We start from the raw sequence: 18,459 nt of genomic DNA, 5'->3' as shown, positions 1-18,459 counted from the left end.
TCCCTGAGCAACCAAACCCACTGATAACTACACTCCTACACTTCTATTCAGACTGTGTATTTTTAAGGAAAGGCTGCTTAAAATATAGTACAATGGGACAGATGCTGTATTTAATTACAATTTTATAACAACAGGATGGGGGTTGCTACCTTGACAATGGGAAGCGATAGTTTGGAGAGAGCGAGGCAGAGGTTTCTGTTCTGGAATCGCTATTTACACAACGGAGGGTGTAGGAAGCCAGCCCAAAGTTTGTTATAGTTTAACAGCATTGCACAACCCAGGAAACAAAATATGTTTTCATTTAAGTTTAAAAAAAGAGTTTCAAATTTTGTTTTTTACTCCAAGTTACAAAAAACCAAGTTCTTAATCCATTAGACTCTCCAGAGAGAAAACAACATTATAATTTTAGGTTAGCGTGGTATTTTCCCATTCCTTCTTACTCCCCCCACTTCCCTTGCAGCCTGTTACCAGAAGGATTGGAAGAATTCCCCTAAACATTGCTCTCCCCAGCCCCATCTCTGCTTTAAACATTTCAAGTGAGAAATTCAGAAGTGGATTTAACAAGCTGGCAGGTTGATTCAAGAGGGAAAGGTGGAGCCCACACCTCTCAAACAGCGGTGAAACGCTGCACTTCCATTCGGCTCTCCAGAAAAGACGGCAATTCACCTGCAGTGCACGACGGGTCTGGGACATCAGCAACAACGCACCAAGACTCTCGCACATACGGTCTGTGAAACAAAACCTTATTCCTTCATAAACTGCAGGAGACAAAGTCAACCTGCTGCGCAACAGGTGGAAAACTCCACGGGCTGCATGAGGCTTCAAAGAAAGAAGCCGAGAAATGACATGACCATGACTGGGAACGTGGAACTTGACGAGTCCCACAAAGGTAAATGCAGGTTTAATGCTAAAGAATTCAGAACATCACAGTTTCTACAAGAAGGAAAGAAAGGGGACAAAAGAAAAGGGAACAAACCCAAAGCTGCAAGGGTGGGAAGGACTGGTTCAGAAACGGTCCTGGCCTGACAGGTCCCGCATCCAGCCATTAGCCCCATTTCTGAAATGAGACCGATATTCTGCTCCCCAGGGAAACACAGGCCTGTTTAAAGTTGTACAGCTCTACAGTTAAGATCAGTTGGTATCTTAACTAGGCCATGAACATCCTTCAGCCATTATGCTTCATCTCAAACTAGAAATGAGGTCTAAGAAGCACAGACACTATTTCTGAGTTATGTAGATCACAGTAATTCACCTGCTGACCTTGCTATTAACCGGGCTAGGATAACAAACAAATTATAACAAAGCAAAGCCTCATTACACAACTTTTTGAAATAGAGTGTGAAGTATTCGTAACCCTGAAGAGCAGCAGGAGCGCACAGACACACACAGGTACCATGTAAATAGTTACCAGCAATCACAAACCAGCCTCTTCAGCATTTGTGTCATGTACGGTCTGCCAGCATTTCCATTTCATTACGCACTATTCGTACTGTGTCTTTTTTTCTTATTGAATCTGTATGGAAGAAACTTATTAAAAACTTAAAAGCAAACCCAACCTCTAAAGCACAGCAGATCTTCTCTGTATCAGAAATACAGGTCTCTGGCACGAGGAGCCACGGCGTGCAGAGCCAACGCCAGCGCTGCGTACACAACAACGCCCGTCACCCGGCCCCGCGCACCGAGCCCTCGGGGACAGCAAACGGGTGCGCGCGAGGGAGCAAACCTGGCCAGAGCTCCTCAGGGCAAGGATCAAACTCCTGCCCCGTGTTCAACATTTAGTAAGGGCACACGAAGCCCAACTGACAGACTGCCAACATTAGGTATGAATGTTTAATGTACCAACACTTAGCTTCCCAACTGTTTGGATTTGAAGGATGCTTAATTCCACTAAAATACACTATGTTCTTTCCTTCCCTACAGATTTAGATAGAACTAACCCCATGCCTATCCCATTAAATACGAGCTCAAACGTAACGGAGAGATGAGTCAGCCAAACTCATGTGCACGTCCACTGCTCTCTGTGTTTTCCACCTTAAACTGGTGTGACAGTTCTGGAAGAAATGGTTCCCACTCTCAAACGGTTCCTTCAGATTCCAATAAAGAACCTGCTTTATGTTCAAACAGGTATTAAAGGAATAACCAGCCACGTCCAGTTCAGCCCACCTGCAGTAGTACTAAATCAGTACGGCCAGAAACGTCGGCAACTGCTCGACTTCAAAAATAGGGAGTATTCTGACAAACACGAGCAAGAGGCCGGAGAGAAGAGGCAGGGCCCGCAGGCACCACCACACAGCACAGCACAGCACAGCACTAACCACAGCACAGCACTAACCACAGCACCACCAGCCCAGGACAGGCCGGGAGGGGTGTAAGGAAAACAGAACCCAAATAAACACGGGCTTACTCAGCTTACAAAACCAAAACTTATGATTAGCAAAATAAAACCTTTGCTGTTTACACTACATTAAATGATTCTTCAGCACCGCAGGGCACATGTTTTGGTACTCTCACAGAACAGAGAATCAAATTCCACTCTAATTTATTCGCAGCTTATAAAAAGACTAAGACTCCACATACTACCACATGCAACAGTTGACTTCTCATTCTTCAACTGCCAGGCCTACATTTTTGCCACCTTGCAGATGTTCCTTTACTTTGCGGCAACACCAGACACTATTTTGTACACTGCATTTCATTACCTGTTTGAAAGACATTTTGACAACCAGCAATCAGCCCTCACTTATCATTTCAAAAAAAGTATTGTAAGTAATTTAAAGCTATAATTACTCAATTTAAAATTTGTAACTTACAAAAAAGGTACATTAAAAAAAATGCGAAATGCATTGTTACACTTACTTCTTACTTGCTTCATAAACATCGGCGATGTTGGAGAAGAGGTGATGGCTCTCCGTTTTGGTCATCGTGACGCTCAGCTCCCTGGAGTTTTTAAACATCCGGATCAGAATCTCCAAGCTCAGCAAATAAGAATGTTCGGAAGATATCACCTCGAATATTGCCTGAGAAGGGGAAGGGAAAGAACAGACTGTTGAGAGGGCTTTAAAACAAGTGGAGGGGGGAAAAAGAAAAGCTACTGGATGTAATGTAAGCTAACATAATGTAAGTATAACATAAATATTCTTTTCCATGCTAGTTGCTTTATTTACTTAGAAATAAGTGGTTTAATAGTAGAAAAGAAGACTCTTTCAAATGCCTTTTCAACACAACTGCCAACAGTTTGAAGACAACATTTACCACCAGCTGCGATCACTCCCCATTCACAGTCCTGAGAAGCGGCTTTTGGTTTGTTTGGGGTTTTTTAAATCTAAAAAACCCAAACCACATCTGTTCCTGTGGTCTGACTGGAAGCCCCGTATCAGTCTCATACTGTTGACCAGCCAGTATTTGCTTCTGCTCTTTCCCAACAGCAGCTGCTAAGTTATTTACTTGAAAGATTCCTTGGGCACCAGAACTCTGCTTCCAAGCACCTGCGGAGCAGCTAAACCCCGGGCAACGCCGGGCCTAGCGATCTCTGCGCAGCGACGGCGGCTGCTCTGGAAAGCCCTGGGAGCAGGCCCAGAGGCAAAGCCGGGTTTAGTGATCTCTGAGCAGTGACAGCATTCAAGTCCAGAGTTCAAGAGTTCAAGAGTTCAAGTCCAGTGAATTCTGCCGGTGCTACTAAGGTATCAGCATTTGATCAAATACAGTTTCTCTTGGGCAGCCTGAATCTCAGTGCTCCCAAACTGTGCTCCCAAAATTATTCTTGCCCATCTAAAAAGGCTTCCTCAAAGAACTGAGATTTTCACAACAAAATAACAAGTTTTGGATTTCTCAGAACAAAACAAAACATCTACTTAGCTGAAGCCTCAAAGGTTTATACCATACAAAGACTTATCAGCTCCACAGAAAACCTACAGGGCCATTATACTTAGAAGGAAAGGAAGTCTGATCTACGTATCAGCAGCCTCTCCATGCTACGAGCTGCCTGAAAAGCTGAAGGGATCTGGTGAGATCCAGCAGCGAGGTAACAGCCACGCCACGCAGGGGACGCGCGAGAACGGATCCTGCTGTGCGAGGACACGTGCAGAGGTGACGCTTACAACCGCGTCCAACAGCCCGCATGCCAACTCCACCAGCCGCCACAACCCAGAGAACATCTACACACGGCAGGAACCCAGCGGCAACGCGACCTGCTGCCCAACGGCGCCCGCAAAGCGCAGCGCGTGTGCTGCTCCCAGCTGCGCTCGCCAAGGGAGCACTGACGCAGGGACTGCTCCAGAGTTCCACGGCTCATTAGTTTCTACCCAGACATGACTATTATTATTGTTTTGGAGAAGTTTTGTTGTGCTTTTACTGAGGGCCCTCATGGACGACTTCTAGTTTGGTAACAAAGTTATTAGCACAGTCAGAAATAAATGGGGCAAAGGCAGATACTGTGCTTCTACAGTGTAAGGAAGGGAGAGAATATCATTTTACCATGACCCAAATGTATTTAGGAGAATAAAAAAGGACTAAGAAACAACCTTGACTTTGACTTACAGTAACTCCCCCCATTCAGGGGCTGGGAGGTGTTCCCCAGTGCCTGTGACAGTTTCTGTGTGACAGCTGAGCCCAGACTGAGCTGTGCCTGCAGGAACCAGGCTGAGCAGCGCTGCATCCCCACGAGCAGGAACCGGGCTGAGCAGCGCTGCATCCCCACGGGCAGGAACCGGGCTGAGCAGCGCTGCATCCCCACGGGCAGGAACCGGGCTGAGCAGCGCTGCATCCCCACGGGCAGGAACCGGGCTGAGCAGCGCTGCATCCCCACGGGCAGGAACCGGGCTGAGCAGCGCTGCATCCCCACGGGCAGGAACGCCTGCAGGAACCGGGCTGAGCAGCGCTGCATCCCTGCAGGCAGGAACCGAGCCGGGCGGCTCCGCATCCCCACGGGCAGGAACCGAGCCGAGCGGCTGCGCATCCCCACGGGCAGGAACCGAGCCGAGCGGCTGCGCATCCCCAAGGGCAGGAACCGGGCTGAGCAGCGCTGCATCCCCACGGGCAGGAACCGAGCCGGGCGGCTCCGCATCCCCACGGGCAGGAACCGAGCCGAGCAGCTGTGCATCCCCACGGGCAGGAACCGGGCTGAGCAGCGCTGCCTCCCCACGGGCAGGAACCGAGCCGGGCGGCTCCGCATCCCCACGGGCAGGAACCGAGCCGGGCGGCTCCGCATCCCGCGGGCAGGAACCGAGCCGAGCGGCTGCGCATCCCCACGGGCAGGAACCGGGCTGAGCAGCGCTGCATCCCCACGGGCAGGAACCGAGCCGGGCGGCTCCGCATCCCCGCGAGCAGGAACCGGGCTGAGCAGCGCTGCATCCCCGTGGCCAAGAACCGAGCCGGGTGGCTCCGCATCCCCGCAGGCAGGAACCGGGTTGAGCAGCGCTGCATCCCCACGGGCAGGAACTGAGCCGGGTGGCTCCGCATCCCCGCGGGCAGGAACCGGGTTGAGCAGCGCTGCATCCCCACGGGCAGGAACCGAGCCAGGCGGCTCCGCATCCCCGCGGGCAGGAACCGGGCTGAGCAGCGCTGCATCCCCACGGGCAGGAACCGAGCCGGGCGGCTCCGCATCCCCGCGGGCAGGAACCGGGCTGAGCAGCGCTGCATCCCCACGGGCAGGAACCGGGCTGAGCAGCGCTGCATCCCCACGGGCAGGAACCGAGCCGCGCGGCTCCGCATCCCCGCGGGCAGGAACCGAGCCGGGCAGGAACGCCTGCGCGAGCCCTTGTGCACGCTGCCGTTTGTACACACAGGCAGGGAGAGTTTCCAGCTTGCAAGGAAAGACCTATTGAAAATTACTTTAGTTCAAATCAGTCTGTCTATATGACAAATGTTCTTTAGGCAAAAGATGCACACAGATCCATCTCACTAATGTGCTCTAGAAGATGGGATGTGTACGCATGCATGGCATTAACATTTCATCAAGGCAGGAAGCAAAAAAATCCATTTTTCTGCAGTGACAATATATTATGATGGCAAAAATAATCTCATGTGCTCTAAAAAGCAATTGAAATAATAGATTAAAGATAATCGATAAATAGCAATTTAAAAGAAATACAGCAAAAGCACGACTCGGTAGTACAACTACATCTTAAGAATATTTATCTGGCCTCCCTCTGAAAGAATGGGCCAGCTAACATTCAAATGAAAAGCCCCGCAGGCTTGAAAACCTTTTGGGTAATACTAAAGCCTTTACATTTAGGAAGCATCTAAAGAACTTGTTCTCTTTGAAGGGATGTAAATGTGACTCCGGGAAACATGACTAAAGGCTCCTAAAGGATCCATCTGAAATAAATGCCTTGTGCCTCAAAAGCTTCCCAGCAGGAGGAGGCCGAAAAGCACAACACGTGGCCAGAGCTGCTGCACGGCCTCTTCCCCAAAATGCAAAAGAACGTCAAACAGCATTATAAAAACAGCCAAACTGTTGTCCAAATCTCACGTATGCAATAGAAGATATTTCTGTATTTCATGTGTGGACACAACAGCTGTAGGTCGTGCAGCTACATGAACATCTGAGGTTTGCTACACACACCCGTGAACTTCACAGAACACCCGTCAGGGCTCACGTGGGCACACGCACCGCGGTACGTCCTGCAGCGAAATGATACCGCAACACATTACCACAGCAGTGTTTCTATTCAAAAAAAGACCTGGTTGTGGTTTGTTTTTTCCTTTTGAGGGACATACCTCAAGAACTGCAGGTATATAGTTGGCTAGGTCAGGCTATTCTTTTCAACACCTCTCATTCATTTTGATATAGGCCCTGTAAGTAAGAAGGAGGGTAAAGCAGATCAAGCGGACAAAAGGAGGAAAGAGGAAAGCGGATAAGATGACAGAAGGAGCAAAGGGGAAAGGGACAGGGAGATAAGAGAACTACATCAGTAATTGCTGCTGTTGTGTGTCCTGCTGACAGCAGGGATGCCCCTGCTCCATTTCAGTGTGAAAGGAAAAAGCTTACACCAGATCCACAGCGCTTGCACCTGCAGGATTGTTCCCAGGATTAATTATAACTAATAAGTGGCATTGTACAAAGCTGCTCTTTGCTCCTTGCTGCCTTTAGAAATGTACGTGCCAACTGCCAGGTGAATGTGACACCTTGCCCACAGAGCACAGAGCCGGGACCGCCTGCAGCTTCCAGGGGACACCCAGGGACCAGCAGCACCCGCAGGACACGCAGCAGCACCAGAGAGCTTTGGTTTAGCGATGCTCCCTGCGAGGGGAGACACCTCACTCCAGGACACTGCGCTGTGATGGCTTATCTCCTCATCAACACACACAGATATTAAACCAGGCATGCAGTGCATCCCTAAACAAACAACGAAAAGTCATGTGTTACTTTAAAGAGTACCTCCTGTCTTTTTCTTTCTTCCTGGCTGATCGCTTCTGACAATCCGTTCTTCTTTACCTGAAAAAAGAAGTATTTTTAGCATCTTTTGTAAAAAAAAAAAAAGTGATTTAAAAACTACCACCACAGGACTATCAAATCATTGCTAAATCAAATCATAGCTAAAGAATCTATCCAGCTCAGAAAGACACAGTAACGAACAAGAAGCAATAAAAAAGTCAATAATAATCAGTGACTTATTAAAAAGAACTAAGTAGTTTCATTAAAAACTATCCCAAGACACAAACGCAGAACTACTGCAGCAAACGCACGCACACTTGACCCACAGGCACCCTGCACAACCTCCCTGGCTGTTGTAACACACAGCAGCACGAAAGCTGCTTTCTCCGCTTGAGTTCAATTTCTTGACGGACACGATTACATCACAAGGGTTGTTTGCTGAGTCAGCATGAAGAACCGTAGTATCTCCATTTGTCAAACACACCTAAAGGCGCAGACAAACAACCCTGACAGGCAGTTTGTTGGCCAAGAAAATATTCCAGAGGCGCTCGAGCTTCACGCTTACCAGACACAGCAAAGTCCCGAGCAAATATCCCTACATGTCAATCCCCAGCCCTACGACGCCGCCTGTTTCCACTCCGCGCCCTCGGGGCCGCTCAGCCCAGCCAGGCTCGCCCAGCTCTGCACACACAGCGGCACAAACCCCGGCCACGCCGTGTCTTCCACGGCCCCAAGCCACACACTCAGCCCCCACCTTCCACACCAGAGCCCCCTGAAGCTGCTTCTTTCCTGGTGCAAATCACATGCATTGTGTAATTGAACGGAATACCACTAAACAGCAGAAAGCGAAGCACCAAGGAGGGGTTTCTATATTTCCCAGAGGAGTGTTGAACGCAGGACCTGGGATGAGGAGGCTCCCCCGGTGCGGAGCCAGGGGAACAGCCGGGGAACAGCCCCTGCTCTGCCGCAGCAGCAGCGCGGGACGGGACACCCGGCACACACGCTGCATCCTCCTGTCCCTCTGCCATCTCCTGCGAAAGCTCCTAAGGCGCTGCCATCAACAGCTTTCTCTTCTCACTCCACTTGCTCCCTGGAATTTTAGAGGATATATTATTCCTGCATAGCAGGCACCACAAAGCCGGAGAGCAGGCTCAAGAGTAACGACGGCAGAACATCAAGGAGCGCTGCACTTTGGTTTGCATGCACATCCAACTATATACACATATTTATAAAAATGAAATAATCCAGTGTTCGAGCAGCTATTCTTTTGAACAGATTCCTACATCACCACAAGTACACTTTTCAAAATACCACACAAGAACCAATTAGATGCCTCTCTACTAAGCTACCAAAGTACCTTTCAATCAACGACCTGAACGTTTTAGAGCACGCACTGGGAAGCACATGTCACTTTCTTCTGGATGCAGTGGAGGACTTTGCTGAGAACACACTGACGCAGGAAATGCCTCTGAACACATCCCAGAGATTTCTGTGCTTCCCGTTAATACGGCGACTGCAAATTCCCCATGAGGTCCATGTGGCAACTGCCGTATTCACGGTCAAAAACCTGCAGCTGTGTTGTGTGATTATTATTTTGTCATATATGGATGTGTACATACAAAATACACAGAGAAAATCCTCACATATGCAACTGGGTCAAACTTATATTCTTAATCCATGGTAACATTTACAAAGAGGCCCAAAAATTGAGACTATTTTCGGCATACATCCTATTTGTGAGGCATCCAAAATAATATAGCTGAAATAGCCTAGAAAACACACGTGATACCACGCAACCAAAAACTTAATATAAGCTACTAACGTCCGATGGTGCCACCAGACGGCTTTGCTCCAGCCACGCAGTTCTGACTCATTCAACCGCGGAGATGGGGAGGAACAATGACAGAGGGACAGGTTGGCGCTGTGGTTACCTACAAGTTCCTCAAGGCACAGACATGCTGCAGGGGGAACCGAGCACAGAGATTCCTTTGAGAAATACAGTAAGTGGCTGCACCATAAACCAAACCAACAGAAACCCTTTGATACGGTGAGAGAAATGAGGGGCAATGCAGAGACCAGCCCGAGAGATCCCCGACAGTACCACCAGGTGGGTGGTGTCTGACAGCACAGACAAGAGGTGGCCAGGGAAAGGTGACAGTGGGAGAGGCTCAGACATCAACCTGTGGCAGTTTTTAAATCAACAGGAAAGATCACAACCGTGCTTGTCCCAAACTGGGGAAAGACACGATTGAAAAATGAAACACGAGATGGCTAAAGCTTGCAAGAGCTCCAGGCTAGACAGCAGTCTGGAGAACATGGACAATCTCAAAGCACCACTGCATAAACACACTGAATCTACAGGACATGAAATGGAGAATCTATGCTAAAACACCCATTTAATATTAAATACTTCAACAATCGTGAGCATTACTTATGCTACGGGACATCTGCTTCCAGTGCCAGATCTCAAGCACTGACAGTCCTAATGAGAAGTGAACACGCTCCATACACTGCAGGCTGAACTCTAAGGAAAAACAGACCTTTCCATCCAAAGTCCACCCGCCGGACGCTGCGGTCAAAGGCAGCAACAGATTGCCAGGAGGCGGGAGACGCGGCAGGGCCTGAGGGACACCACCCTGAGGGCCTGCTCTGACCAGCACCGTCTCCAGAGGTCCCTTCCAACCTAACTGCTGCTGGAGCCCGCATTTGTTGGGAAGTAAATTCATTTAATACAGTGTACAAGTTAGGATCACTGCCTGTGATCTGCTGGAAATTCTGCCAAATACGGGAAGATGTTTTTGGACTGTTATCTTGGAAAAATCTGTTATCCTCCCTAAATCAAATGTTTGACGTAGCAGCTGAAGGCTGGGAGAACAGAGGCAGGAGCTCAGCTAGCTCTTTACCCGGTCACAGCTTCCTACTGCTGCCTCACCCGCAAGCGCAATCTAAGGAGGAGCAGAGGAGATTGAAAGGAACTGGATTTCAACAGCACTCTATTCCAGAGTCTTTAAACATTCTCTGAAGATCTCAGTCTTTATTTCACGCATGCAGACACCACAGGAGACAGAAGCACCCTGTTCAAATTATCCTTCCTGGGGAGGATCTGACAGTCCCACGCAGGCAGGTGTCACCGCGTCCCTCGAACAGCAGGGCTGGTCGGAGCTGCAGCAGCCGCCAGGCCCGTGCGGCCCAAGGACCACCCTGCAGAAAGAGCAGGTTCGGCTGCTGCCTTGCGCCCCATTTCCTACCACAGCCCCTGCTCATCAATGACATTAACATATTATTCTCCTTTCCTAACCTATGTTGACACCCACTATTTTGACACTTTCCAGCTGAGCTCCTGTTACAATTCCATACTCACTTTGTAATACACATTGACAGCACGTAACTTTTCCAGCGTTATAAACACGGACACTACGAGATTCATACTTTGTCTCCACAGTTCACTACCTTTTCCCATACACTCCTCACTTCCAACCCTGTAAATCAAGTAAAGACATTGAACAAGTTTGCCGTGCTAGAAATCATAAAAACCGAGCTGGTTTCTGTATCTCTAAGTATGGCACAGGAATGGTTCTCTTGCTGGGATGTTCTTTATACTGTTTTAGTCTCCTGACAAATTAGTGTTATTGAAATTATTGTTATTATTACTGAACAGCATTCCTTCCAAAGTACCTCAGTGGCTGAACATTTAACTGCTAGTTTGCCTAGAAAGCAGAAAAAACCCAATTTGACTTCATTAGAAACAAACTCTCCTGCAACATGAAGCACATTAATTACATTTACAGTATTTGACTTGATGAAAGAAAATCTAAAGCAAATATTTTCAAAACCACGTTGTCTCGCCTTCTTTATACTTATTGAATCAGAAGGATTCCTATTTCAATACTTGGAGGCGCAGAAGGTCACCAACAGCTGTAAGAGCTCTCGTAGCCCCACAACACGAACAGCCTCACGAGACCTTGCTGAGGCTGAACGGCTGACAGGGACACGCAGCCAACAGCCCAGATACTCCAGGTGATCATGTCACGTAACAATAATCCTCCCCTACACCACATATAGAGATGAGGTTCTACAGCACTGTACAAGTCACACTAACAAAAACCAAAAAAATCCCAAGCCTTTCCTTGCAGGGATATCCCTCCAGAGCCCACAGGAACCATCCCAAGACAAAATCCACCCCAGACACACAGAACGTTCATGGTTCCTCTGGTCCCGAAAGCACACGCACCAGGAGAGCCTGGAGAAATACCAACTGCTATCATCAGTTTGTCAGCTTATTAGCAGGGGTGCTAGCAGGGTTACAGGACTGATTCAAACAGCTCAATTCTACTTTCTTTAACAAAGCTACTAAGAAAAAGCCCCTGCGGGTGCTTCCCAGACCGTGCTCAGGGTAACAGAATACCACCATCTGAAACCTTTTAAAATGGTTTTGATTAAATATATGCAGTCAAATCGACTTAGAGTTGGCTCGCAGTGATTTAAAACAATTCAGCAGAAATTTGTTTGTAACTCACTGAAGCTTTTCTTTCGTATAATTAAGCAGGACCCTAAAATGAACTTTTGCAACTGCACTGTGTTTATGTAAAACAAAGTCCAGCAACTGATCAGGACTTCCATGTTGCTCTTGTCAAATGAAAAACAAAGCTTACTGAAAAAATGAACAGCACTAAATCCTATTTAAGTATAGATTTCACTCTTGAGTTTAAGAGGTGCTGGGGATTAAATCTGTCTTTTCGGGCTTTCTGATAGTGCCGCATTGCGAGCAGACACAGTAACGTACAGCAGGCACAGACGGCAGCTCTTCCAGGGACCCGCATCCGAAATGCACCTTACTGTGTAAAATTATGAAACAGTAATTCCTTCATACTTCAAAGTTGTATTTCATTTCATCTTAAGCTACACCCAATTCTTTTCCTTGGTGATTTCAAGTCAGCTGCTCTCACCAGTCTGTTATGGGGCCACAGGAGCCTCCAAACACTTGTGTTAGAAAAAGGGAGGTGTCAGGTAAGCAGGGGAACTGATTCTGGCAGGAGCATCAGCCCATCCCTACTAAAATTGACCAAAACCCCATGATTTACACTTTCTTTAAGCTGTTGAAGTTACTTCACATAAAACCTACAAAAAAAAGCTAAATTGAGCCATCTGCGTTTGGATCAGTAATGTCTGAATAGTTGCAAACTTGTCAATTAAAAAAATATTTGGAGATAACTCACAGTTTGTAAGGGCAAAGAAGATGACAAACTGCAGCCAACAGCTCCAGCAGCAAGTAAAGAGACTCGTCTCAGTACATTTGTAGCTACTCTTTGTGTGGCTATTGAGCTATCGAATACTCACAACAGACAGTTGACTCCACGTGGACCTCAGGGGCTTATAGTGGAAAACAACCTTGTCATCCGACTTCTGCTCTCGGGGCTCAGTCTCTTCATCAGAATCTATGTCCAGAGCTTTCTCTTTATAGTTCTGATATAATACAGCGTTTTCTATAAAACAACAATAGTATGTCATTAATTGCTAGGAAGTTAGCTTAGCTGCTTTCACAAAAATCATAAGCAACATTTAAACAATGAACGAAAGGAAAATGTCACTGTGCCGTTCACAAACTCCAAGAGACAAAGATAGTATCGTGTTTAGGACGGACAATGGCGCGGTGCAGAACAACGGATCACTGTACCGCTCCCAAAGCCATCCTCACTGCCTGAATTAAGGAACAGATGTGTCCTTTGTCAAGAAAAAACAGAAAACAATTTTTTCTTCCTCTGTTTGCTGTGCAATGTTTCATAATCAGCCAGCAATTTAGAAATGGAACACGCGTGTCAGTAGCGCAGAGTCACTCATCGGGAGCTCTAGCTGTTTCAATTTACAAGACCATTTTAAGTCCACTGTCCACGCCAACTTCTACTCTGCCAGCTCTAAATACTGTCTTCACACTTCACTCAACAAGGAAACGATCCAAATTTCAGAAATTTGAGGTCGGAACTATTCCAAATAGAATAAGCGTGAGGCCTATGAACCTTAAACCAAAATACACTCTTTAGATAGTTCAGTACTGCCACTATGAATTCAACAATACCAATGGCAAAGAAGGGCAGGTGTGGAGCACGCCTTCCCATTTCCCACCATCCCCACCACACCCCCTTCTCAAAAGCAGACAGAGAAGGACAGAGAAGCTCAGACCAGAACACCCCCCAGCTGGCTGAAGCGGGTAAGAAAGCAAGCTCCACGAGGTGCGTGAGACGGGCCGGGCTCCGGGAGCCCCCAGCTCTCCCGGCAGCGCACGGGGAAGGCGGCGGAGGTCCAGCTGCGGAGGTCCAGCTGCGGAGGTCCAGCTGCGGAGGTCCAGCTGCGGAGGTCCAGCTGCGGCTCCCGGGCTCTGACCGGGCTGGGGGCTGTTCCACCCACTGGGACACACAGCCCTGGCTGACCATTACACAAGGTCTGGCCTTCTGCGTTTGTTCTCTAGAACGTGTCTTTATACACTTTTAAGACAGAAAATTGTGCACAGTAACTGAATTCTGAGAGGCATTACACAAGGTTTTTAGCTGGGATGAGTCCCAGACGAAGGGAAGCCGTTGGAAGAGAACCTAGAAAATGTCATCAGGAGACTGCGAGAAAAGACGAAAAGAGTAAGATGGGGTGATGCAAACAGAACAAAGTGGAAAGTTTCAAAAATGGAAACAAGAGGAAAAGGAAGGTAATAGAGCAGCTGAGATGACCTTAAGGAGGCATTAAGCAGAAAAAAGCCAAGAGAGTAGCAGTTATTATAATAAAACTTCCATGGACTTGTAGCCAGGAAAGATTTTTGTTGTTGTTGTTGAATAGTGGGAAAAGAAGCAAAGTTGGCAAAGCCCCGAATTAACGAGCAACATAAAAGAGCAGACACATGGACAATGTTTTTCTGACACTTAAACTTGAAGCCCAAAAAAGGATTACAAAGTCATGGAATTCATCCCAGCACCCTTGATTATGTGCAATGCAAAAATCGCTGCATGAACCATGAACTCGGAGAATAACGATTCACGTGTTTGCTGCAGGTGAGGAGCCCAAACCCCTAAGCTGAGCCACAGAAGCCACGAGCTGCACCTGGGGACAGTGCAGGGACGGGCAGGAACAGCCTCGGCTGTGGCACCGCACAGACCTGCCATGGAGACACCCACCAGCTCATCTTTTAGGAGGGACAGGGGGTTTAAGTTTAAAAGAAGCCCTTCAAGCAAAACCCCATTTTTAGCCTGACATCCTGTAATCTTTAAAACATTCCCTAAAGTATGTCTAGGGCCAAAGTTATGGCTCCCTATTTCAGTCAGTTGGCTGAAATCAAGGTACTTAGTCCTGGACTACATATGAAAGGTGTATGTAAAATGATCCTCAAGTTAATTTCTCTTGTGACTGAGCATAAAAGTTTGCACAGAACAGGACTTACCTTCCCCATCAAATGTCCCTTGTCCTTTCAGCACTTTCTTCTGACAATTTTAACAGAAAAGAGATATATGCACATTAGAAGAACACAAAATAACCAACAGTAACAAGAACTTTTATTTACTTGATATTTATGCAGCAAATAACAGGCCCTAATCTATAAACATCTGATGTTGGACAAGTATTCATGAAAACAATTGCTCCATCACAGACAGTGAAAGTTCCTCTGGTTTCCCTCTCCTGTGCATTGTTTATCTGCACTTGTCCGAGTGTGTCGCTGCTCCCGTGTCCCGAGAGCACGGCACCGCCGGCGGGGACGCACGGCACCGCTGGCGGGGACGCACGGCACCGCTGGCGGGGACACACGGCACCGCGCGCCGCCCCTGCACCCACACCAGCCCGCTCGGATTCTGTAACCAGCCTTCCGAGGCCAAACCAAACCTGTGACACAGACCAGCTGTTTTGGTGTAACAAGTAGCTAAGAAGTGTATTAAAAAAAAAAAGCTAGTAGCAAAAAGAGCTGTGTGTGTAAAGACAGGACAATGTCACGTCCTCCTGTTTTAAACATAACTTACTGTTAGAGCCTCCACAAACCCAAACAACGCCCCTCCCCAGCAGCTCACCGCCGCAGCTGCTGCTGCTTCACCACTTGGAGCGCTTCCACAAAAGCTCCCATAACCATCATTTCTAGTTCGGCAGAAAATTGTCACAAAGCTGCTCATTATTTTAGCAGCTCCGGCATTAGCCCTCAGCCCGGAGCACTTTATCACACAATTCCAAACGCTCTGCAGTACCTACTAATATACTTTTTTAAAAGTAACAAATTATATTTTAAAAAAAGGAAATAGAAGATTACAATATGTTCAGGTAAAATAATATTTTCAGTAAGTCTTCATAATATAATTTTAATATGTTAACATTCAGCATAAACCTACTAGTCCTAAGGGACTGCAATCAAAAATAAATACAGGCATTCTGCTTCTGCTTGCAGGCATTAAAATGAAGCTACAAAAAGATACCCGCAGTGGCCTCTATAAACTTAAAAATCACTCCCTGATTTTTAAAAGTGCTTTCAAAGTCAAGTCGCAGATAGAGGAAGGAGGGAGGAAGCTCAGCTCATCGTTTAGCCAGCCTGTTTACTCTATGGGGCAGACTTCATTAGGCCAACGCCTCTTTTTTTCCTGTTTACTACTTTCTGGGAAGCAAGTTTTAAAATGTCAATTTGATTGTGAAAGCAAAACCTCGGTGTGCTGGAAATCCAGCAGGAAATGCAAACGCGGGGCTGCCATCAGCACAGTCTTGATTTCCACAGAATCCCACTCTTGAAGCCTCCACCACTTCACTTCACAAACCACACTTGTAAGTGATCTGCGAGACCCACCAATACCTACAGAAAGTTTAGTGGCAGCAAAAAGCAAACTGAAAACATCAAAAAAAACCTGAAAAAAATCCCGCTCCTGTGTAGCCTACACCATTCAAATCAACACATCACCAACCAGCACCACTTACCTTTATCCTCCCCAGGCTCGAAAATTTCTCTTTATCTTCAACAACCGCTTTGAGTATGGGCTGGGACATTCTGTTTTTCTTCTTAAAATCCGAAGAGCTGTCGAAGTCCACGCCGCTCACCACGGCCCTGCGGTAGGACGTGGACCGCAGGCCTCGCCTCAGCGCCCCCGGGCTGTCCAGGTCGCCCTCGGGCTCGTCCTCGCCGTCGCCCACCAAGGGCAGGCTCAAGCTCTCCACCATGCTGCGGACCTTCAGCACCCTCTTGCTCGTCGCCGCATTCTGCCCGTTGGCTTTGCTCGTCACCTTTGTTTCCGAAGCCAAACTCTTGGGGATGATCTGCTGCGTGCCCACCTTGAGCGCAGCGGGGCTGTGGGTGCTCAGGACCACGGGCTGCTCGGCGGGCTGCTCCGGAGGGGACACCGGCCGCTGGGGAGCCAGCCCTTGTTCTGGTGACATCGCCGAGGAAACCGTGGAGGGTCCCAGCGACACTTTCTCTGGTATTTTGGAAACGCAGCTGCCCTGCAAGGGCAGCGCTGGTGCGGTGCTGTTCCTGGGGGAAGGTGCGTTGGCAGCGGGCGAGGGCTGCGGGCCGGCCGCACAAACAACCCGCTCCCGCTGCGGTGCGAGCGCTGGCTGACTGCAGACCCGCGGGGGGCCCGGCTGGCCGCCTGCGGAGGGAACGGTGCCGTTGGCGGTAAAACCGACGGAACTGGTGGAAACCAGAGCCAGCACCTGGGAGGGCCGCTCAGGAGACAGCTCGGGGGTCACGGCTTTGCAGGCTGGTGGTCGCACCTTCCCGTTGGACACCGATCCCATGCTGGAACCAAAAAACGCGGGGTGCCTCCGGAGCGCTCCGCTGCCCGGGCAGGCGCTGGCGGTGCCGGCGGGCTGGCTGCCGGGGAAGCTGCACCTGTCCTCCACGGGGAAGTCGGTGACGAGCAGTCCGCTGGGGCTCTGGTAGGACTGGGGCCGCGGTTTGCTCCGGGCGCGGGGCTGCGGCCGGGGGGTCGATCTCCGCTGCCACCGCGGCGCCGCGCTGCGCTGGGGGAGATCCGCCTCGCCGCCCCCATCCATCGCCCGCTGCCGGCGCCGCCGCGACCTCAGGGCGGCGGCAGCACCTCCCGCCCGGCGCCGCTCTCCGCCGCCCGCTCCCTGCGGTTCGGCGAGGGGGGAGCGAACGGCAGCGCTCGGCAGGGCCGCGGCGGGCCGGGCCGGGGCAGAGCAGCCCGGGCCGCGCTTCCCGCGGCCGCCGCTCCCACCTGCCGGGAGCCCGCGCGGGGCCGCCCGGCGGCGGGGAGGGGAGGGGAGGGCCCGTTCCCGGTCTCGGTCCCGCCCGCAGCGCCCGGGGCCTCACCTCATGGCAGCGTCCCCGGGGAGGGGGGCACGGCCGCCTCCCCGCGCCCCCTGCGGCGCCGAGCCCGCTCGCAGCCCCCACCGGCCCCTGCGGCCGCGGCCACCGCCGTGCTGCCCCGGCCCGGCCCGGCCCCGCCGCCGGCCCCTCCCCTGCCCTCCGCCCCCAACGCCCGCACAGCGCGGGCAGCGCCGGGCGCGCAGGTAGCGGGCGGCGGGAGGAGCCGGAGCCGCGGGCAGGGCCGGCGCTGGGCCCGCCCGGCCGCAGCGAAACGCAGCCCGGGCGAAGCGCCGCGGCCGGAGGCGCCGCGGCCAAGGCTGAGCTCGGCTGAGCTCGGCTGAGCTCGAGAGCGGCCGCTCGTGTGCAGCGTGGGCTGCCGCGGGCAGCACCCACCTCTGGAGCCGTGGGGGCGCACAGGGAAGCGCAGCGGCCTCCAGGCCTTTTCCAGCCCCTGCAGTCCCGAATAATGACCCCTCCGGGCTTCTCGCTGCGGGAACGCACCAGCACCCTCCACACAAGGACAACGTTTGATTTTACACTTGCCGTGTGCCCGTGAACAGGAGTTGTGTCTGGCCATGCCATCCCATGTGCCACCTCAGCCGTGCCCACACACCTGCTCCTTAGTCTAACGAGGTGCTGGACTTGGCCAGCTAGGGCTGGTGTATTGTTTGCTAATGAAGCACAGCTGGGAAAAGGAGCAGCTTTTGGTAAGAAAATAGGACATAAACCATGAATCTGCTGTCGGTTCTGACAAATGACATCACCCTGAAAAGCCTGCGCCCGTAAAAACGTTGAAACTTAACTGTGA

The 18,459-nt window shown here is 50.1% G+C and overlaps 1 protein-coding gene across 1 annotated transcript in view; it reads right to left on the bottom strand.

The window, feature by feature from the left end:
- ARHGEF26 (Rho guanine nucleotide exchange factor 26) overlaps window positions 1–17,374 on the bottom strand; it is a gene marked incomplete at both ends in the record, with an annotated part of 36,635 nt that extends 19,261 nt beyond the window's left edge. Inside the window, 5 exons of the mRNA XM_080349994.1 lie at window positions 2,857–3,017; window positions 7,379–7,435; window positions 12,713–12,858; window positions 14,796–14,835; window positions 16,301–17,374. Of these exons, the coding sequence (XP_080206120.1) occupies window positions 2,857–3,017; window positions 7,379–7,435; window positions 12,713–12,858; window positions 14,796–14,835; window positions 16,301–17,374 (1,478 nt within the window). The remainder of the gene's footprint in view (window positions 1–2,856; window positions 3,018–7,378; window positions 7,436–12,712; window positions 12,859–14,795; window positions 14,836–16,300) is intronic.
- Window positions 17,375–18,459: the final 1,085 nt, after the last annotated feature.

The sequence above is a fragment of the Nesoenas mayeri genome (assembly GCF_963082525.1).
Source record: "Nesoenas mayeri genome assembly, chromosome: 9".
NCBI classification, from domain to species: domain Eukaryota; kingdom Metazoa; phylum Chordata; class Aves; order Columbiformes; family Columbidae; genus Nesoenas; species Nesoenas mayeri.
Note: the sequence above shows the minus strand (reverse complement) of the source record. Positions and strands in the feature narration are given on the sequence as shown.